The sequence below is a fragment of the Eublepharis macularius genome, chromosome 1, assembly GCF_028583425.1.
Source record: "Eublepharis macularius isolate TG4126 chromosome 1, MPM_Emac_v1.0, whole genome shotgun sequence".
In the NCBI taxonomy this organism is placed as follows: domain Eukaryota; kingdom Metazoa; phylum Chordata; class Lepidosauria; order Squamata; family Eublepharidae; genus Eublepharis; species Eublepharis macularius.
This window is the reverse complement of record NC_072790.1, coordinates 108897731-108919749: the sequence shown is the minus strand read 5'-3', so window position 1 is coordinate 108919749 and position 22019 is coordinate 108897731. Positions and strand designations below refer to the sequence as shown.

The 22019-nt window shown below is 43.6% G+C and overlaps 1 protein-coding gene across 8 annotated transcripts in view; it reads left to right on the top strand.

Moving 5' to 3' along the window:
* Positions 1-10194: 10194 nt before the first annotated feature.
* TRDN (triadin) overlaps positions 10195-22019 on the top strand; it is a 334586-nt gene continuing 322761 nt past the window's right edge. For 6 of the 8 annotated variants that reach the window (XR_008597030.1, XM_054979172.1, XM_054979083.1 and 3 more), the window contains exon 1: positions 10196-10630. Coding sequence is in view for 7 of the 8 variants with exons in the window: in XM_054979172.1 (XP_054835147.1) it covers positions 10609-10630 (22 nt within the window). In the remaining variant the exon portion in view is untranslated. Of the gene's footprint in view, positions 10631-22019 lie in introns of all 8 variants that reach the window. The other 2 variants (XM_054979502.1, XM_054979253.1) reach the window with 2 other exon arrangements.

Below are 22019 nucleotides of genomic sequence, written 5' to 3'. Positions count from 1 at the left end.
TCTTGAGCTCTGCTGTGATGTTGCCAGCTCTCTTGTTCTTCTGCATCATCAAAAGCCACTCAGGTAGTAGCCCAGTCAACAATTTAGCTTGATGGGCAGGTCTTCCTTCCAAGTGTGGACTGGTGTTCCAAATTTGTTACAAGAGGAAAAGACCAGAGGGGAGGGGGCTCCCAGCTCTGGCTTCCAGGGAGAGACAGCTGCTGTTAGAGAGACAGGGTGAGTGCATTGGAGCTTGAATTTTCTTTGTGTGTGGTGGGATACGGATTGTTACTGGAACTGCCTTTTTTGGATGGGGAATTAGCTTAGCAGTCCAGAACTAAATTTAGCGCGGATCTAGCCAGCTATACCAAGGTCCTTTCTTCAGAAACTCACATGATAAAGAGGCAGACTACAATTATTCAATCAATAAAGTGTATTTTCTAATAGTGTGGTGTATGCCTGAGCTTACACACACATACAAGATTACATACAAGAGCTAAGAAATACAGAGTAGGAAAATTAGAGACGGATGCATGAGCAGGAACCCCACGATGACAAGGGCATACTTACAATCCTGAGGCAGGTCAGAGATATGGCAGCGACGTGGTCCAGTGCCAGCACCAGAACCACGGAGAGACAGCAAGGGGGCTGGGACAGGAATGGCGCGCGCACCATGTGGGCTGGGAGACCAGCTTATATACTTTCAAAGTGCCCAGGGGCTGGCGCCCCATTCAGTGGTTCTCACGACTTAAATCAAAGGATTTGGGGCTATCGGAATAGCCTTGATTGGACACTGAAGTCTGATTGATATCATGACACCTTTTGGGAGAGGGGACGGGGGAAGGAAGGGGATCCGGGCAGTTTGCACATTAACAGCGCTCATCCTGGTGCCATCAAGTCCGGAGTGCAGAGGTTGCTTTGATGGGCGCTTGTTGATTTCTCTGGCTGACCGGTGCTCAATCTCCATTCTGAATAGGTGTCAAGATATGCAGAGGAGAGCGGAGTTCTCTCGCTGTGTACGTGGTCAGCTCGCTTCTTCGAAATGGCTTCCCAAAGCAGGCAGTTCTTCTAGGTCTCCTGGCTGCCTGGAGACATGGCTGCTGGTTGGGCACGGCAAGGGCTTACTAGTAGGCTGCCCGGTAGCGAGGGCAAGCTTAGCAACCAGCCTGTGGAAGGCTCCAGGCAGGGACTGGCCAGGGGATGCCTAGTCAGGCTCGCTGAAGATCTTCCCTGGCTGGCACCTGACTGCTAGCAGCGTGGCTGGGGCCCAGGGTGAGGCAAGCTCTCATGGCAGGTGAGGAAGCAGCGTCTAAGACACAGTCCGTGATTGGTAGCAGGGTAGAATCACAAAGGAAAGTCCAAATATAAGCTTGAACAGAGCTGTGCCACACAAGGGTCCTGAAAGCAATTGTCCAGGAAACTGACACAGTCTGTTGCAGCATCAGATATGAAACTGACATGTGTATTAGAGGCACACGTGCAAGGTAATCTTTTAGTGTAGAACTCAGACACAGTTCGTGGCTGGCCTCAGGGCAGGAGGTGGGGGCTGCTCGGTAACAGGATCTACCCCTTCAAATTCCAGGGCTGCTGTCAGGCTCTGGGCCAAGCTATTATTTACTATTGGTACCTTTCCTGCTGCCTGCTCAGGAAGGCTTTCTGCAAGCGGTGTGGTAGGGATCTACTCCTTCAAGTTCCAGGGCTGCTGCCAGGCTCTGGGAGCAAGCTATTATTTATTATTGGTACATTTCCTGCTGCCTGCTCAGGTAGGGTTTCTGGGAATGGTGCAGTAGTGATCTTGTTGGCTGGAGGAGAGCCTGCTGGCCCCCACGAACAATGAACAATGAACATGTTCATGAACAGGATCATGTTCGCCAATGTTGGTTGTGCGTTGTTTGTGGATGGCAACGAACAATGAACACCATGTTTGTTTGTTTTTCTGTTCATGCCCATGTCTACTGACAAGGCAAGGGCATTTGGTTGCACAAGGAGGGTAAGGCATCTGAGCAGGCAGGCAGCAGCAGGAGGACCTTCGGGTTTTCTTAGATGGGGGATAAGGTTTGGAGAGCAACAGGCAAGTAAGGATGTACAGACTGTGAGGAAAAATATGGCACAGGAGGGCAGGCATTGGGAGGAGAGGAAGAGAAAGTCCCAACACTATCCTTAAGATTCGACTACATTACATACATGTGTAAACTTAGTACCTACAGTTTGCAATCAATCAAGGAAGCCCAGAGCTTTTCTCACCACTCCTGCTAAGGAACACTGCTCTCTCTGCTCTTATTAGGAAAATGTTGGCTGCCTTGTAAAAGTGAAAGCAATGGAAAATAGAAAGCCACAACAAAACGAAAGAAAATATTTTTTCATTAGAAGCTGTTTAGTGTGTGTGGGGGTGCATTCCAGATTCTCCAAGCCAAAAATATACATGACAGTCACTATTTTGAGTTGTTATGTGCTTTTCTGGAATGCTTAAACAAATCTGCTATTCTTAGGCATTATGACCCCCCCCCAAATAATCCATGTAGTTTTTTGTGTTTGGATACTTACCATCAGGAGTAGAAGGCATCTTTTTTTTTGCTGATTCTCCAGATTTTGTAGGCAGTGGAATTTCTCACTTCCAATTGGATGTGAGTCAATCCTGGTGTTGACTGGTCCAGGGAGGGCAGCTTCTGCCTGGTGCAAGTCAGGTGCAGGTGAGTCTGGGCGGCTCCTTCTCCTTTCCTCTCTCCTTCGTGGGCTGGGATCATTTCCCCCTCCCAGTTCACAACTCTGCATGTAGGATGGCTGGGGGCACCTTGTTCAGGGGCACATAGAATTGGAATCCTTTATTTTTTCTGTTTTTATTTTTCAGATTTTTAGACTGCCTCTCCCTCAAAATGAAACCAAAAGTGGTTTACAACATTAAAATCCACAGTAAATATTATACATTAAAAAAACTTTAAAAAATCAACAAATTTGATTTGGTGTCATTTGGTTGAAAAACAGCCATTAAAGCCCCCCTCCCTGAAAAAAGATGCCCAGAGGGAATAATGGCAAAGCTGTGGGTCTGGCTGGCTCCTTTCTGTTTCCATCCCTTCTTTGTGGACGCAGGGCCCTTTACCAGGGTTTTTTTCCCCTTCTAGTTTGCAATTCTAAATGTAGGATGGCTGGGGCACTTTGTTCAGGGACCCATAGAACTGGACTCCTTGTTCAACTTGAGAGGTCTTTAGTGGATACATAGCACCATCTGATCTGCAATTTTGGTATCATTTGGTTGAAAAACATCTATTCCACCACCCCAGAAAATAGTCCCTCCCATAGGAAATAGTGGAACCCAAATAGTTCTGGAAAGACCTGAACCTGAATCATGAAAATGAATGTGACCAGAATACCATTGAATACTGGTATTTAGGCCTTCCCAAAACTGGAACTCAAAACATACTTTTTTTCCCAGGTGCAAACTCCTACTGTTTAGTAGGGAATGCTTGAAAACCCCACCAGTTATACTCTCAGCTTGTTCACAGTTTGATAGTTTGTTTATCAGTGTTTGGCAGGTTGTTTCATTGTATTCTTTAATAATCATGCAGTACAGCACAATTGGCTTCTCACACATGTGCATTCTTACACAGTCTGAGTCCTCTACTGGGGTGTGCATTTTGAAAATTACTATTCCTTTTTTGAATCCGTGGCTGTTTAATGAAATGTCTGTCTTGATTGGCTGGTTTTCTGGTGAAGTGCTACTGGGTCATACTTGAAATTCATTGGTTTTCTTTTGTGCTCTTGGTTTTTGAGGCCATTCTTTTCAATGGGGAAGGTAAGTGGGGAGGCTCTAGGTCAGCTGTTTTTGTACTCATGGCCCCAAAATTGCATAGAATAAATAGGTCTCCCTCTGAACCAACAGCTCACAGAATTTCCAGCAGTCACAAAAAAGAGGGTTGGTGTTAACATGCCCAGAAGTAGGTAAATGGCCATGCTGCTGTCGTTATTTCATTGACTCCAGTGTTGAGAAACTACAAGCAAACAGTGGTAGGTCAGTGCCCAGGAAGGAGAACACAACAGCACTACTGGCTTGTGCTAGTCAGAAACATTTGGAAAATAAATCCTGCTTTATGTTTACTGTTTTCTTCTTCCTGTTCTGTGATAGTGGCAATAAAATGATTAATTAGTGTTGTTGTGGTCCCTTTAAGAGGGCAGGAAAAAAGTTCCCTTGTGCAGTTCTTGCATGTGATGAAGTGCAATATCCAATTACATTCTTTGCCAAGTGATTGATTTGCTGGGACAGCTCTGTGCTCATTGAGCCAATTGAAAGGGAGAAATGTGACAGATGGCCCAGGAATTCAGAACAGAAAAATGAAGTGTGCCTTGTCTTCCATACCCACCTAAGGCTGTGGTGGTTGGCTGGCACAACTCCTGTGCTAATTTCTTTGATCGGAAGGAATAAATGCTGCCTGTTGCCTGGGAAAAAATCATAGAAGAACAAGTTGCCTTCTGTGTGCCCTCCCTGGGATTTTGGTGATTGGCTGGGACAGCTCTATGCTCTACTATCACATTGGAAGGAATAAATGTGTTTGGTTGCCTGGGGGGAAATGGGGGGGGGGAAGCCACGATAACTGAGATGTGCCTGCTCACTGCTGTGAGGTTCACAGTTGAAAGCACTTGAAATAAAAAAATATCACAGAGTGTTTGGGGGAGGAGTTCTCATGACTATCAAGCAGCCCCAACAAACATCTCCATGCTAGAGACAGTGGAGTGGGGCTCAAAAACAGTTTGTTCATGCTTTTTATGGCTCAGGAATTTCGTTGTGCACACACCTATTCTCTACCTCACTATCATTGCTATGTAAGTGCCCTGCTAAGGAGGCTTTTGTTTAAATAATTAAACCACTCACAAATCATAGTTGTTTGTTTGTTTGATTGATTGATTTTTATACAGCTTTGCTTCAATTAAGAGCTTGAAGTGTTCATATCATATACAAGTACATCAGTTAAAAACCAATACAAAACATAATATATATTAAATAAAATCGCAATAGCACAACAACATAGTACAAACACTTAAAATCGTTCTCATTCAACCCCTAGACAATAAAATGCTGCAGATAAACATAAAATTACAGGTAGATATAATAAAAAGCAATTAATGCTGCCTCACAATATGAATGTTAAGTGCCAAAAGCACACCAGAAGAGTTCTGCCTTACAGAGTTTCCGAAACATCAATAGGTCTCACTGAACACTAGTGCTCTCCACCAGTGCACTACAAAGGGAGGGAAACACAATCACAATAGCCTCTCCCTGGTGGAAGAAACTCATGCTACCCTGGGACTAGGAACCACCAGCAAGCCCTGCAAAGATGAATGAAGGGCTGGGAGTGGGGATTTGTAATGGGAGAGAGGGACCTGAAGGTATGAGGGTCCCAGACAGTGAAGGTCTTTAAAGGTGAGGACCAATACTTTGAATTGGATTTGGATACTAATTGGTAAGCAGCTGCTTCAAAATCAGTGTGATATGAGTTTGCTATGGTGACTTGGTTAGCAGCTTAGCACCTACATTCTGCACTACCTAAAGTCTCCAGAACATCTTCAAGGATGATATAGAGTGACTTGCAGCAATCTAAATGAGAGGTGACCATCACATGGATCAATGTTCAGGGCCGGCGCCACCATTGAGGCAGTGAGGCAGGCACTGTGGGCACTGAGGTGCCAAAGGGGGCACCGGAGGGGGTGCCAGGGGCACCACGGAGCTGGTGTGCCTGGCCCGCAGCTGCTGCAGCCGACCAGCCCCGCACTGATGCCGCCACTGACGCCACCAACACACACCCCTGGCTGGGCGCAGCAGCTGCGGGTCAGGCACGGCAGGCATCTGGGGCGGCGTGTGGAACCTCCCCAGCCACCCGCTGGCCAATGGGGCTGGCTTGCTCTGTGATGATATCATCACGCAGTGATGTCATCACGCAGTCCGGGGGAGCGTGCGTGCACTGTGTGTGCACGCACATAGGGGCAGCCGCGGGTGCCAGAAACCCTGGCACCACCCCTGTCAATGTAGTAAAGTCAGACCGAGATAGATAAGATGGAGATAGTCAGGTGAAGAAGACTTGAGGAAGATGGAAAAATGCTGTTCTAGCCATGGACACTTGTTTTGTCCATGGAAAACTTAGAATCAATCCAACTCCCCAAACTCCCGAACAAATCAGTCCTCAATGAATGCTGTGTTTCAATAAAATCCTACCCTTCAGTGTTCATCTGTATAGTCTTTAGTGGAGCTAATGGATATCAATCAATCTAAATTGGTAGAGTCCTTGTACATGTTCAGTTTTAGAAAAACCCAATGCAATTGGCTGCTTTGCATGAACCAGACTGAATTACTGGCCCACATCTGATTGCCACCTTCAAATATGGTAAGTTTGACAGCTGAATGTGTTCACAGTGAAATTTACAGCATCCCTATTGTTTAGGGGAGGAATGTGTCTCTTTTCCATATTACTTACTATAATATAGTAGTGAGAGCCAGTTTCATGTAGTGGTTAAGAGTGGCAGGACTCTCATCTGGAGAACTGGGTTTGATTCCCCACTCCTCCACATGAAGCCAGCTAGGTGACCTTGAGTCAGGCACACCTCTTCCAGAGCTCTCTCAGCCCCACTCACCTCACAGGGTGATTGTTGTTGTGGGGATAATAATAACATACTTGGTAAACTGCTCTGAGTGGGTGTTGTCCAGAAGGGCAGTATATAAATTGAACGTTGTTGTTGTTGTTATTATTATTATTAAAAAACAGCCCATTTTTGTAATTGTTGAATTTAATAACGAAAGAAATGCATAAGTCTGTTGTGAAGTTCATGAGACTTCTGCTGCTCCTTCCACTGGCTTCCTTGGCAGTAAAGGATCTGGCTACTCTTTCATGGCACTTCTTGTGTGGGTGACTCTATGATATCAGACAGCTATGGCCACTTCAGTGCATTCATGTGTGCCATTCATGGGGCAAGAATTATGGCTAAAGAGCCTGATGGGTTCTGCCAGCCCGTTATAAATTACTCCAACTCTAACTCAAGGTAGATATGAAATCCGACGGATTGGAGTAATTTATACAATATATTTATGAGCCTTTGAAAAAGCATTTTTGGTGAAATGGGATAAGAGGCTGGCAGAACCCGTCAGGCTCTTTAGCCATAATTCTTGGCCTTCGACTGTAACCACTAGACTAGGGCTGCTTCCACACACGTTGGATAATCCACTTTCAATACTCTTTAGTGAGCATTTGAAACTGATTTTCCATGTGTGGAACAGAAAATCCACTTCTAAAGGATTGCGAAAGTGCATTGAAAGTGCATTATTCAACGTGTGTGGAAATGGCCTATGTCTTTTGAGGAAACTCCACATGGGAATCAACAAGTCTACAAAAGAACAGAAAAAGGATTTATTATTATGAACTACATCTCTGTAGGTTTTACTTTATCACTTTAGTGGTGAAGCTATACTGGTTGGACTTTTGATTGAATGTGTATATGTATTTGTATGTATTTATTGGATATTTATATGTAATATTTATTAGGAATTAAACATTAGCACTTTTTGCACTTTGCACATAAATTTTTTTATTAAAAAATATCAATTTATTTTCAGAGTACCTCCAAGGTTTTTCTCTTTGTAATTGGGTAGCTTCCCAGACTTTTTTTGTTTCAATAAAATTTGTCCAGCTTAGTCATCCCACATTCTGCTCCCTTGTGTCAGTAGAAGCTGGTACACAAAAATATAGGTAGAGCAATAAACATGCTGGTCTTTATTATTTATGTCTAAGAAACCCTGATCAAAACCTGATCCTTAAACCCACATAATCAAGTCTCAGTCCATTCACAGAAGCTTCTAACTCTTGACATCAGTGGGTCTGTGTAGGGTCCTGCTATTGAGAATCTCAGCTGCATAGCATAAAATGCCAGCATGCTGAATTGCCACAGCCAAAAGAGGAAGGGAGGTCCCTTTGCACTCAGAAGAATGCCTGTCTAGAATTCTCGGAAGTAATCTGGTGGGGATGAGCAGTGACACTGCCACAGCCTTTTAAAAAGAAATGGTGGGGGAGCTGCCCGTTTCTTGTTCCAGCCACCTGAAACTACTCCCCTCCATACTTCTGTGCATGAGCTGTTTCTCTGCCAAAAGAGGGAGGGAACTCATGTAGCAGCCATATCACATCATTAGGTGTCTCCTGTAAGGATATCAATAGTACGTTGTAGCCACTTCCAGTTTTGATTCTATCAATTTCTGCCTGTCTTTGCAGGAGAGAAAAACAGAGAAAAACAGAGACTGCAGAGGTAGCAGCCATAGTACTTTTATTGATCTGTCTAGGGAAATGACATGGCATGCCAGGGCTGCCTGCAGCCCAAGAAATAACTCACTTCATGCCCGCAGAATGTGCTGCTCCTTCCCACACTGTGAAGTAATGCAGGAGAGCCCACATTGCAGCTCCTCCTCACACCAAAATGAACCCAGATTCCCAAGGACTGATGCTGATGTGGGGAGGAATTGCATCATGGACACTCCTGCATGTTCTTTGCGTTATTTTGGCAACACAGTAAGGTGCGATATTGCAGTGCTTTCCATGCAACCAGCCTCGAATCTAGCATTTGCCATTTTCCTGCTAGGGAAGGTAGACAAAGAGTGTTCGGTCCCAGCATGCTGCTATGTGTGCTCAGCTGTGGGGATACAAGAATGTTGCAGCATCTGTCCTCAAACTCAGTGGGAGTGGGGCTGTGCCTGGTTGCTTGAAGCAGCTTTTATTTGTCACAGATGACCAGGTGGATGTCTAATTCCAAGGCTGAAATAGTAGCTCAGGAAAGAAAGGAGTTCTTGGTGTCTTAGGATAGGAAAGATGCAGAACCGCTGTTAGGCTGAAATCCAAAGTCAAAAGTCACGTAATACTTTCTATTAAGACCATCCAGTAAAAGGTCACAGATACTTTTGGTTTTGGATTTTGCTTTAGATCAGTGCAGCTACTTGCAATCAGTGTTAGGACAGTCAGGCAAAGAGCACTACTAATGCAGAAAGGGTGAAACAGACCGTGGTCTTCTGCTATAGAGATGCTGTCTAAAATGGTTCCCCCATGTAAAGAATACTGCCCAGCTCATAACATTTTCAAACAATTCTCTCCCATCTAATTGTGGCTGGTGATGCAGTTTGTTGTTAGTTGGAATCATCATTAGCAGTTGTAGGGTGATGGTGAAGGAAAGAGAATTTCTGCTTTGACAAGTGAGCACCAGTAGGTGGCAATGCAGGCAGGGGGCCTTTCATGCAAGCGCACAGTTCTCTATTTTCTCCCAAAGCCCAGAGATAACTGGCGTTCATGGGCTGGCACAACTCCTGCCTCTGCACCACCTGTCTTAGGACTTAGAATTTTCATTCCTGTCAGTCCACCCACAGAAGTGGACAACACTTCTGACTAGAGAACTTGCCCATTTCTGCCATGGCCTGGGCACATTGTATGCCTCCGTGACTTCTGAACCTGAATCATAGGAGCAGTGCAGAGAGACACAGTGTGATGGGAGCAAGTCACATGGTAACAACTGGCAAATGTGAAGTGTCTGTCAGGGATTGCTTGCTACAAGGTATCATTTTTTTTTATACCTTTGCATGGTAACCTTGCAGCTCTGTCCCTTAAATTTAGGCCAATGCCAAAGGAGACTGTTTGAAAATTAGTCTTGTTCTGAATTTTAATTAACAAGGTAGGTATCATACTAACTGTGAGAAGCATTCCCCGCCCCCCGCCAGTTCTCCCAGCCATAACAGGGACATAGACGTGCATAAAGCCCTATCAATTTCTTTGGGACTCAAGTGCATGTAACATTTTTTTCTAGACTATATTAACAAAGTTATTATTAAAATACATGGCATGCTAGCATTCTACATTCACAGATCTAAGGAAGAGGATGCTAGAACTAGTCTAATCTAGGGGGTTATTAGTACCTAAGTGAAGAACTACTAAAAAAGAATATATTTTCAGTGTCAGTGGGAAATTACTAGGGTGAATTTACCTATGTTTATTTTCCTCTTTAGTCATTCTGGCTGACTTCACAGCACCCTTCCCAAACCAAATAAGGCCCGGAAAGAATGTGCTAAGCATTAAGTGTGCTAAGAATACATTTGAGCTGCGATGGATAAGATTACTGTCAAGTCTATATTTCATATTTTCTGACCAGACCTTGTAATTATATTTTAAAAGATGGAAGGGCTTTAACAGTTCTTTCCAGTTCCTTTGTACATTTGCTTCCTTTACCTACTTTGATGTCTTTTGGAGCTGGACTTTTACTTCTTTATTTTTGGTCCCTGAGTGTGGTTCCTAGGATGCCCCCCCCCCGCAAAATCCGTGCTGGAGATTCGCTGAGAGCCATGGCTATTTTTGTTAGAAGCTGATACTTTAGCCTGAGCTGCAAGCATTGCCTTGGGAGAGGGGTTAGTTTCTTGGGAGGTAGGGAGGGCAGGGCTTTACAGAGAAGATAGCTCAAAAGAAGAAGAAAAGGAGAAAAAGAGACCCCCCTCCCAAGAAAGTAAGAACTACAGAGGACCTCCCACATTTTAATTTGGAATCTCCGTCAAGAGTCAGTGCTGAGCCTGACATCTTCTCTCAGCTGCCAACAGAACTTGACCTTTTCACCATAGTCATCACCATTATGACTGAGATTACCGCAGAAGGTACTGTAACAATCTTTATGTTATAATTGTCTAGCAAAAAGATTTCTCCTTGACATTTTAATAGATTCTGACTACAAGTATGATCAGGGAATAGCATTTTTCCTGCAGGGCTGGTTCCAAGGCAGAGGGTATTCCTCTACAGCAGCTGGAATTTGTACTAGTTAGTAAAGCTCGATCTTCCTACACCTCTAAAAATAGCCTCAGTCACATAACCTCAGCAACGCTTGCTTAGATGGAGAGGCTACAGGATAAATGTTGAGTGAAATCACATATCTATATAGCAAAATGGGAGGTGTTAAGATGTAAACCTCAAGGCAGATACTAACCTGTTGTTTGTGTACAGAAAGGTTTTTGAAGGAGTGGGACACACACTCCCCCCCCCCCCATAAGTATTTGTCTGGTTTCTGAACTCATTCTTTCTCTTGTTGAAGGACTTTGGATAGCTCAGATTGTGTTGGCTTTCCAGTTGCTTAACGAATTCAGTTTTGCATCTAGTGTTTGACAACAGGAAATGCATGATTTGATGACATCATCTTCCACTTTTCCTTTATTAAATATTAAGGGAAGAGCTGGGGGAACTGGATATGTGGTTGCTGTTTTCAGTGGTGATCTTGTTGTTCACCATCTTGGGGACCTCATTTGGGGTGGAAAAGAGGCATATAAATATGTCAATTAAATAAATATCTAAATCACATTTAGACCTTTCAAGAGTCCTTATTGCATGTGATCCAATAACATATAAGGCAATATTACATCCGTTCCTGAGGCTGGGAGTGTAATCCCTACCAGAGTTAGATTCCTCTAAGCTCATTGTCTTCAAGATACAGAAGGGTGTAATTTTGCTAAGGAATTGCACTGTAGGAGGCAGTGACATCCTCAGGCCACATGCTGAGTCTACAACCCAAGTGGGGCTTCATTCCATGCCCAGCCCTTTAATTAGCAGACCACACTAGCAATCACCTTTTAATGTTGAAGTGTTAGCAAAAACTAACAAGAGTCCACAGATGTTTGCCAATAAGTCCCAATCAGAATGTCAAAGTTCTGATCGTCCCATCACTGGATGAAGGACACCAACCACATGCATGACTCAAGCTTAAAAGTTATGCACTGTGCCTCACACCAAATAATTTCTTTGAAATAAATCTAGTGTTTGCAGGACAGTTCCAGAGAGTACCTCTCCCATGCTCCCACACACCTGCCCCCTCCCACAGTGCCCACCCGTGCATACTTCCCACCAACTCACCTCCTTGCAAGATCTCCCAGCACCCATGCTTCTAGCTGTACACATCCCCTTCCCCCAGTGGCATTGTCAGTGGCTGGGAATGCAGGTGGTGGGGGAGGCTTGCAAGCAAGAGGGGAGGTGGAGGAAAAGCATGCTGGCAGGTGGCACTGATGAGAGGTTGGCATGGTGGGTCCTGACAAAAGCCCTGGGCCCCAGCAGCTGCTCCACCTCAAGGTATGCTGGCACTGAAAACCTTAAGCAATTAATATACTCTTGGAAACCCAGGAGAGCTTTGCATAAGCAAGGTCTGATCCAATACATCAGTAAATGGTTATTCTAAAAACTGAATATCTCATGAATATTTTTAATATATCCTGATCATTAATATGTCCAAATAACATTTTATTCAACACAATGAGAGAGAGAAACAGGTAGGCTTTTAAAAGCCAACTTTTCAATTTGACAATGAAATGTCACACTAGACGTTTCCATTGTGGATCATTCCATTTTCCTTCTCCAAGCTTATTAGTCTCCTTTCTTATATATAAAGAATAGGTTCTCAGATAATATTCTTTGCACTTTTTATTCACCAAACCAAGCTGCTGTGCTCCAAGTCACTGCAGTTATTAATTAAATATGAAAGCAAAATATGCTTCGTATAAGAGGATTTGCATTAAGCATTATAGGAGACTAAATCTCTTGCTTTCTAGAGACTGAAGAATTAAAGGAGCCCTGCAACATTTACTGTCAATTCTACACTGGACCATAACTCATTAGTAGTGTGCATACTTTGCATGCTGAAGGCCATGGGTCCAATCTCTGGGGTCTCCAGTTAAAGGACCTCAGGTAGCAGATGTGGGGAAAGAGCTTTCTCTGCCTAGACCTTGCAGAGTTACTACCTGTCAGGTAGACCAATGAGCTTGATGGATTGATATATTATGTGATATTTTCATGTAGCATACATAGAATGTTTCACATCAGCAGATGCATGGCTGAATAGGTGAACATTTAGGGAAGAGCCAGCAGGTGCAACCCGACTGCCTTCTTAAGAATGTGCACTGTATGTACTTTTGAATGTGCATTCATCCTTTTGTTTTAGAGCAGCATTTTGCAACCTGTGGGTTGGGACCCAAGAATGGGTTGCAAAGCCTCTGGAATGTAGGCCAGCCCTCCCTAATGGTTGCTTCTGCCTTTTGTGTCATTCTTCCTCTCCTCATCCTCTTTATCAGCTTCTCAGATTCTTGCCTTCTACCTCCATTTGCAAAAATAATGAGGGATCTGTTGGGCAACTAGTAACTTTGTGGTACTAGCTGTAATAGGGATGCCATTCCCCCTGGTGGGGTCAGGGGATCCCCTGCTCCCACCCTCTGCCTCCTACCTCAACTCACCTAGCAAGCAAGGAGGAATGGTGGGGGAACAGGCCTCCCGGGCATGCTCCCAGGGCAGTGCAATGTCACCTCTAGAAGGGACGGCATCACACCTCCCCTGATAGCGCTCCTACACTTCTCAGTGGGCCAAATTTTGCCTCAAACTTCCCAGAAGTGATGTCATTGTGCAGATGTGGGAGTGCACATGCATGTGAGGAGCAAATAGGAAGCAACGAAAGGTAAGCACTGGGGTCCCCCCCCCCCATCCTCTTGCCAGGAGATTAAGGGGACCTGGCATTCCTAAGCCAGAAGGAGCGGGGGGTGGGGGGAGGGTGGAAAGTTGGCTGGAGCTGTTCAAATGCAAAGGCTGTCTACTTCAGTATGGCACTTCCTTGGAGGCAGCTGTGTGCCTTTTGTACAATGTTTGCTGTTTCCTTAAAAGGTTGGATACAGTAGAAAATGGAATGCTGGGCTAGGCACAAAGATCATAGTCTGCCTATGGTGCCCAAAAACCTTGGCCCAGCCTTGGATGCATCACCATACCAAGCAGGTTTGAACTTGTGGGTTATCCTAACGGAAAGGCTGAAAAGTTTTACAGCACCCTTCACACCTCTAGGTTGGGAACTTGAGATCCAGCTGGCTGAATTCTATTATATGTGCATATTTTGTCAAGGCTCCTCCTCTTTCAGATGCCTCGTATAAAGGACTCATGTTGTGCTTACTTTTAGACAACGTACCTTTGGTAACTATTACCATTAATAGACATGAGGAACTCAGTCTATTTCATTTATCCAAGTGACTTGTGTGAAAAGAAGCAACTCAAAGCATTGTGCTAAATGGCTGTACTATTTACCCAGCACCAAAGGGAGATTCAGTGAATTTATCAGATTCAGATAACAAAACTAAGGTAAAGAGAAATTTTACCGTAGTAAATTTTCCCATTTGAGGGAATTTTTAATTAAATTAAAGCAAAATGTTGCTAATTGCTAATTTGCTTGAATTTTCACAATTACTAATTTGAAATGTTTTTCAAATATCCATGGAGGCAGGATGGAAAGGGATTTAGATTGGCAATGTATCTTATAAATATTTTGTTGCTATGTATCTATAACCTGTTTATTTTAATAAATTATTTTTTAAAACTTTGTTTAGGATTGTAGTGTTAGTGGATCAGCCCTCCAATTTAAAGCATTCATCTGAAAAAGACCAATCCTATGAGTGAGGGTCAGGGTCTGATTTTAAAGTTATGGACTAATGCATTATCTGGACTGCTTTCCATGTAGATATATTGCAGCTGGAAGTGAGATAGTCAACAGTCAGCTAGAGTTGAGATACTAAAGCCTGGTGCTCTGTATAGGGGGAAAATGGGTACCTGAAGCTTGAAGCTAACAGTCAAGGCGTAGAGTAGCTGAGGTTCATTTAATCCAGCTATCTAATTTATGTATATGTTATTTAACATTTTTTTAAAAAATATACCCCATTTCCACTGGTATGTTTGTAAACAACTATTAAGCAATACCCTGATAGTCCAACATTTAAAATATACAATAAAACCATTTAAGAAACAAGCATAGCAACAATCCTCTCCTCCTCAAAAGGAGTCTTGTGGCACATTAAAGACTAACAGATTTATTGAAGTGTAAGGTTTTGTTGAGCCCTTTTGGAGCCCAAATCAGCCTGCTGCAAAGTGCAGGAGCACTTCTGGTCCATGTGCAAAGACATCACTTCCCAGAAGTGATGTCATCGTACCATCTGGGTGCACGTGCACGCTTGGTGCACAGGAAAGGAGTTAAAAAAAGTGAGTGCCAAGTCCCCCCTCCTATAACATTTAATTTATATACAGCCCTTTCAGATAATGTAACACCCACTCAGAGCTGTTTACAAAGTCTTTATTATCTCTACAACAATTACCCTGTGAGGTGGGTGGGGTTGAGAGAGCTCTGGAAGAGCTGTGACTGATCCAAAGTCACCAAGATGGCTTCAAGTAGAGGAGTGGGGAATCAAACCCAGTTCTCCAGATTAGAATCCCACTGCTCTTAATCACTTTACCAAACTGGCTCTTTAGTTTCCCAGATTTGGTTCAGCATTCCAGAAGCTGCTTTAACAAGCCAAAACAGTGATTTCTGTGTTTCTTTTTGGCTAGTTTTTTCCATCATGTCCAGTTGCCCACCCGTAATTGATAATCCCATGTATAAGACTGATCTTTTTCGCTGGTTCTGGCTCCATACAGCTTCAACGTATCTGAGTTTTGCTCACATGGTCAAAATACCACTATTCAGTCTCAAAATTGATTCCCAGATTTTTTGTGTGTTCTGCATGGAGAATGGTTGCATCTGTTGCAGAATTGATCTTTCTCTGGCTTTTCTGCTGCTTTCTCCCTGCGAACACATCCCCCAGTGTTGATTTTTTTTTTTACATTAAAGGGAAGATGGCCTTTTTTATTGTGCAGAATGTTTTCTCTGGGGTAAGCCCTGGCCCTGCGTTCCCTCATTCTCTTCATCCCCATGCATTCCAATTGTTTGAACAGCAATGTGTAAGTATATCCTTTCCTCTCCTTTCCTCCCCTGCCACTCTCAGCCGTTATGCATTAAAAAGAATGTCATATTTGTTTTGTGTTGTGTGTGCATGCTAATCTCGGTATTTAACTTTGGCAGTTAACCGTGGCAATATATTTTTTTCTCACAACACAAGGTGAGAAGCCCCATCTGAAAAAGTCCTTTGCTCCTCCCTCCTTAATTTTAAAACTACAACATTGCAGTGTTGTTTTAACAAAAAAAAAGTTGCAACATTTTATGTTATGGCTAACATAAAATCTCTGTCAAGAGCCCTGATATTCTGCTTGATATTTTAAAATTTCCCTCCAGAACACCAGTCAACCAAGCAACCACCTCTGTCCAAACAGAGGTCTGTCCAAATATTCTAATGTTGCAATGCATGTGCAACCCCCCAACCCCCACACTGATGAAATCGCAGATGTGTCATCTTCCCCCAGAAAGCTTATAACAGAAACAGGGCATTTTTCTAGTGCAGAAATAAAAACTTCAGTTCAACTCCTTCAAGTACGGAACTGAAGAATTGAAGCTTTATGAGGGTTCAAACTGACAAATAAGTGGATCCAATCCACCCAGGCTGAATAACTTTAAAACCTGCTGTGAAGTTGAGCAAGCAGAAGGGGCCATTATATAATAAAAGGAGAACAACATGTTGCAACTGACTCATCATGACATCCCCTTCCATGGGGTGTTCTAGGCATGAGATGAGCAGATGCAGTTTGTCATTGCCTTCCTCCGCATAGCAACCCCAGTGTTCCTTGGCAGTTTCCCATTCAAGTACTGAAAGTGGCCAACTGTGCTTAGCTCCCAAGTCTCGACATACTTGGGCTAAAGTGGGCCAGTCAGGATTCTTATATAATCCAAACCCAATTGGATATTGCAAAGGTTGGATAAGTATGGCAACATAATCTTTTCTTGATGACACAAGCACTGCAGTTTGCAGTACAAGTGGAAATTTGTGAAGAGCATCTATGCTATGCATATCACTTGTGTATCCATAAACTAGGTTGAATAGTACTCTCTAGCTCTGAACCTGATCCTTAAGTGTGAATACAGCCCACATTGCAAACAACAGTCTTGTCTGGACTGAGAGCGGAACTACAAGTGACAAAAGGCACAGGTTGGACACTTGTCAGCTTCCCTCAAGTTTTGATGGGAAATGTAGGCATCCTAGTCTTGCAGCTTGGCTCTCTGACTGCTGTCCAATGGACTTTTCAACTGTCACTTGTCCGACATTCCACCAAGCTGCCTACATTTCCCATCAAAACTTGAGGGAAGCTGACAAGTATCCAATCTGTGCCTTTTGTCACTTGTAGTTCTGCTCTCAGTTCCAGCTTTTGCAGTTGTCACCCAGTCCATTACTGAGTCCAGGCACCTGTTGCAAACATTTGATGCTTCATCTAGGTTAGATGTAAAAGATGTCATCAGCATACTGATGATAATTCACTCCAAATCTCCAGATGACCTTCTGTAGCAGTTTCATAAAAATATTAAGTAGCATGGGGGACAAACTATAGCTCAAATGCCATTTGGGAAGGCAACAATTTCCTAGCACCATTTTTATTTTTTTGTAAATCACTTGCTTTGTAGGAGCAGAACCACCAGACCACAGTGCCTCCATTTCTCATGCCTACTAAACTATCTATAAAGTTGGCAACGAAGTTTGGAAAGCAAGTGCAGACCAAAGAAAGGGGACAGATCTTCTCAGGAGATTTTCCCTACTCGGTCAAATGGGGAGACAGCTCTGGAGAGAAGAGATCCCTGGTGGGTGTGGTTGGAAACTGTCTGTGGAGACCTTCAGATTCAGTTAACAACTGAAGGAAAACACTGGTGTTTGGAGAGAAGGAGACTGGGGTACTTGCAAGTGGGTACTAGCATTCCTACCTCCAAAAGAGAAAAAGAATAATAAAAGAAAGTTTGGGGAAATCCAAGGGAACAAAAGCCTCAATACATAAGCATTTAAGTATCTGTGAAGCGCATAAGAACTAAAGTCTGTGCATATACTCATTTTACCTCAAAGATATATATATGTTGAATTGCCTCAGAAATTTTCAGTCCCTGATTTTACCTGACCTTTTCTCTCTAACAGTTATTTATTTTTATTTATTTATTTCAGATTTGTATTCTTCCCTCCCCGCAAGCGGGCTCAGGGCGGATAACAACATATTAAAAATACAATTAAAAAATTCATGTACATTAAAAACAACACATTTAAAACAGGATGGTGGACAGCCTTCACAGGGAGGGTTAAGATTTATACACCCCTTTTTCCAGGCCAGCAGAAGCCCAGCCTCAGCCATATTCCTGGCAGAACAACTCTGTCTTGCAGGCCCAGTGAAAAGATAGTAGGTCCTGCTGGGCCCTGATTTCAGCAGACAGAGCATTCCACCAGGTGGGAGCCAGGACCAAAAAGGCCCTGGCTCTAGTCAAGGCTAGGCAGGCCTCCTTGGGGCCAGGGACCACCAACAGCTGTTTGTCCCCTGATTGGAGTGTCCTCTGGGGAATATATGGGGAGACAGACTGGTCCCATCCGCACAGGGCCTTATAGGTCAATACTAGAACCTTGAATCTGATCCGATATTCCACTGGCAACCAATACAACTTGCGTAAGAATGGTGTTATATGCTCCTTATTTGGCACTCTCGTAATAACACGTGGCACTGTATTTTGTACCAGATGTAATCTCTGGGTCAGGCTGAAGGGCTGCCCCGCGAAGAGTGAGTTACAGTAATCTAGCCTAAAGATGACCGTTGCTTGGATCACTGTAGTTAAGTCACAGGTTGACAGGTAAGGGACAAGTTCCCTGGTCTGCTGCAGATGGAAAAAAGAGGACCTGACAACCACTGTGACCTGTGCCTCCATTTTCAGGGAGGCATCCAAGATCACCTCCAGGCTAACCCTCAGAACTGGCACTAACGGTGCCCCATTGAGGTCTGGGAGCTGGAGTCCCAAACCTAATCCTCTGTGGCTCAAGTACAGGACCTCCATCTTCATTGGGTTCAGTTTCAGCTGACTCTGCTTCAACCAACCAGTCATGGCTGCAAAAGCATGTTCCAGGACATCTGGGGCTGAGTCAGGCTGGCCGTCTATCATCAGATACAACTGGTTCATCCTTCACTAACTCGTTAGTTATTTTTGAATTTTAAAAAATGCCTCTGGTGGCATTTCTGCTGTTTAAGGATGAGGGAATGTCATACCCATTGATCACTGGCAATTAGCAGGAGATTGCATGCTGCCCAGCAATTACCCACCACCGGCAGGCAACCCGGGCAAGCAAGCAGCAGGCACTCTCTTAGTGGGGCATGACAATGTCATTTCCTGAAGTGACATTATCACACTTTGTGCGGGAGTGATCCCATGGTTTGCAGGGGTCAATTTGGTTCAAAAAGAATTGGCCCCACATGAAGCATAGGACCATTCCCAAGCTAAGCTCGATGACATCACTTTATAAATGGCATGCGATGGCATTGGTGTTGGGAGCATGCAAGAAGATATCCATGCTGGTGAGGACCAGGTCCCCTCCTCCAGCCAAGATGGTATGGAGATTTGGTAACCCTATGGAGAAGACATGCTATTAAGCTATGAGGTGGAGTGCACAGAAATTCCTCTGCAGCCTTGGCTAGATCTCAGGTGAGCAGCAGAGACATGGAAGAGGGTGAATGGCATGCTTCTTCTGACACTCTAAGCATAAAGGGACCATCTCTGCAGCCCACCTTGGACCCTTGGTAGCAGGATCACTGGTTCAAGTGGTCATGACATGCTCTACCTATTGCTTCCTTGCATGTTGTCACTCCTTCTGGTTTAGCATCAAAAGAGACACTTAGGGTGCTTGGGCTGTCAACCTGTCCCTAGAACAAGAAAACAGGTTGAAAAACATAATTTTAAAATAGTGAGCTAAAGAAACATTACCTCAAATGAAAAATTTCCCCACAAATTGATGATCTTTGGTCTTTTGATGACCAGGAAGGAACAGCTGAAGAGAAACTTTTGACCTGCTCTGTGATAATTTTTCCCTTGTTTGGCTCTTTCATGTTAATATTTTTGTGTGCATGTTGGTAGAGGAAATTGTAAAACATACAGTTAGCATTACCACTGGAAATTACCTGAAAACATCCAAAGTCCTGTTCTGGCAAAACATGTGGAAATGCAACCATTGTACCTACAACTGGAAGCGTGTCATGCCCTTTAAGACCTGAGGATGAGAGGTGGGAATGGAATGCATTTCCAGGTGCTCCAGAAATTTCAGCTTCTAGGCCAGTGTAAAAGAACTCTTAGGATGTTTTATAGGCTCTGTGCACCCTGATACAGATTGCTGTGAAGTATAGAGGGATTTTCAAAGTTTAATTTGATGTGTCTTCCCCCCCCCCCCTTGGGTCAGTAATGACTCGGTGCTTGCACAGGGGACTACCTTTACCTTTAAGAGTATGGTTGCTTTCTTTGTGTGTGTGTTTTATTTTGTAACAGGAAGACTCCCACATTTTCCCTCAATTCATGCTGCTATCTCAGCAGACAGTACATATTGTGGACTGTTGAAAAGAAAGAGGAACACTAGTTATTTGACTGGACCCTATTTAATTCTTATATGCAGGGCTTTTTTTCTGGGAAAAGAGGCGCTCCCAGAAATACGTGATGATGCATGTGTGTGTGTGTGTTGCTTTCATTCTTTTGTTGACTGAAGTTGATATTATGATTCCCACAGATTTTGAAAGCAGATAGCTGTAACTCAAATGGTTCTTCCCACCCTCAGCTGCTTAACATCACTGAAATTGCAGTGGACATATGGGCGTTAAGGAAGCTTTTATGAATATTGTTTGTCTGGGACATTGGAATATTTATGAGCATTTCACAATGTCACAACAGCTCAGCCATTGGTAAGGTAGAGTTGGCAGGCAACAACAAAAAAAAGCCATTTTGAACTAAGTATAAATCTAATGCAGCTAAAGTTCAATGTTGAATTTTGAATTGCTCCAGTAAAGCAAAACCCTCCCTGAAAATTTGATACAGACATTCTAATGGGTAAACTGGAAGACTGCAGACTGGACTATAGGACAGTTCAGTGGATAGGGAACTGGTTAGAGGACCACATCCAAAGAGTGGTGGTTAATGGTGTTTCATCAGATTGGAGAGAGGTGTCCATTGGGGTGCCGCAGGGCTCGGTTTTGGGCCCAGTACTTTTCAATATTTTTATCAATGATCTGGATGAAGGGGTAAATGGGCTACTCATTAAATTTGCTGATGATACCAAATTGGGAGGAGTGGCGAACACCCAAAAGATAGAGTTAAAATTCAACAAGACCTGAATACTCTTGGAGAAGTGGATGGTTGTGAACAGGATGCAATTCAACATAGATAAGTGCACAGTATTACACCAGGGCCATAAAAATTTGAAGCACAAATACAGGATGGGGGATACACTTCTGGATAGTAGTGTATGCGAAAGAAATCTTGGAGTAAGAGTGGACTGTAAACTAAATATGAGCAGTCAGTGTGATGCAGTGGCAAAAAAGGCAAACTCAGTCTTAGGTTGTATCAAAAAGGACATTGCATTGAAATTGCAGGAGGTCATCATAGTCCCTCTCTATACTGCCTTGGTCAGGCCACACCTGGAGTACTGTGTGCAGTTCTGGAGGCCTCACTTCAAAAAGGATGTGGACAAAATTGAGAGGATGCAGAAGAGAGCAACGAGAATGATCAGGGGTCTGGAGACTGAGCCCTATGAGGAAAGGCTGAGAGCCTTGGGAATGTTTAGTTTGGAGAAGAGGAGATTGAGGGGGGACATGATTGCTCTCTTTACATATTTGAAAGGCTGTCATTTGGAGGAGGGCAAGGAGCTGTTCCAGTTGGTGAGCGCCCCTTCACTGGCAGTTTTCAAGAAGAGACTGGATGAATATTTGTCAGAGATGCTTTAGGCTCATCCTGCATTGGGCAGGGGGTCGGACTAGAAGGTTTGTATGGCCCCTTCCAACTCTGTGATTCTGTGAGTCAGTCAGGAGTGGACACAGTCAGGATATATAAATAGATGTAAACACATTATATGTGATTCTGCAACTTCATCTCATTTGCTTCAATATAAGTCTCTGAGAGTACTCCACAGATGGCAAACATTAGTAGTACTTTGAGATTATTTTGATCAGATTAACAAAATGTTTGTGTGTTTGTTCGCACACCTTTTTTTATAATAGCTTCTTTTTAATCATGTAGCATTGATGGCTACAATTTTAATTGAGCCTGTTTATAAACTTAGTATT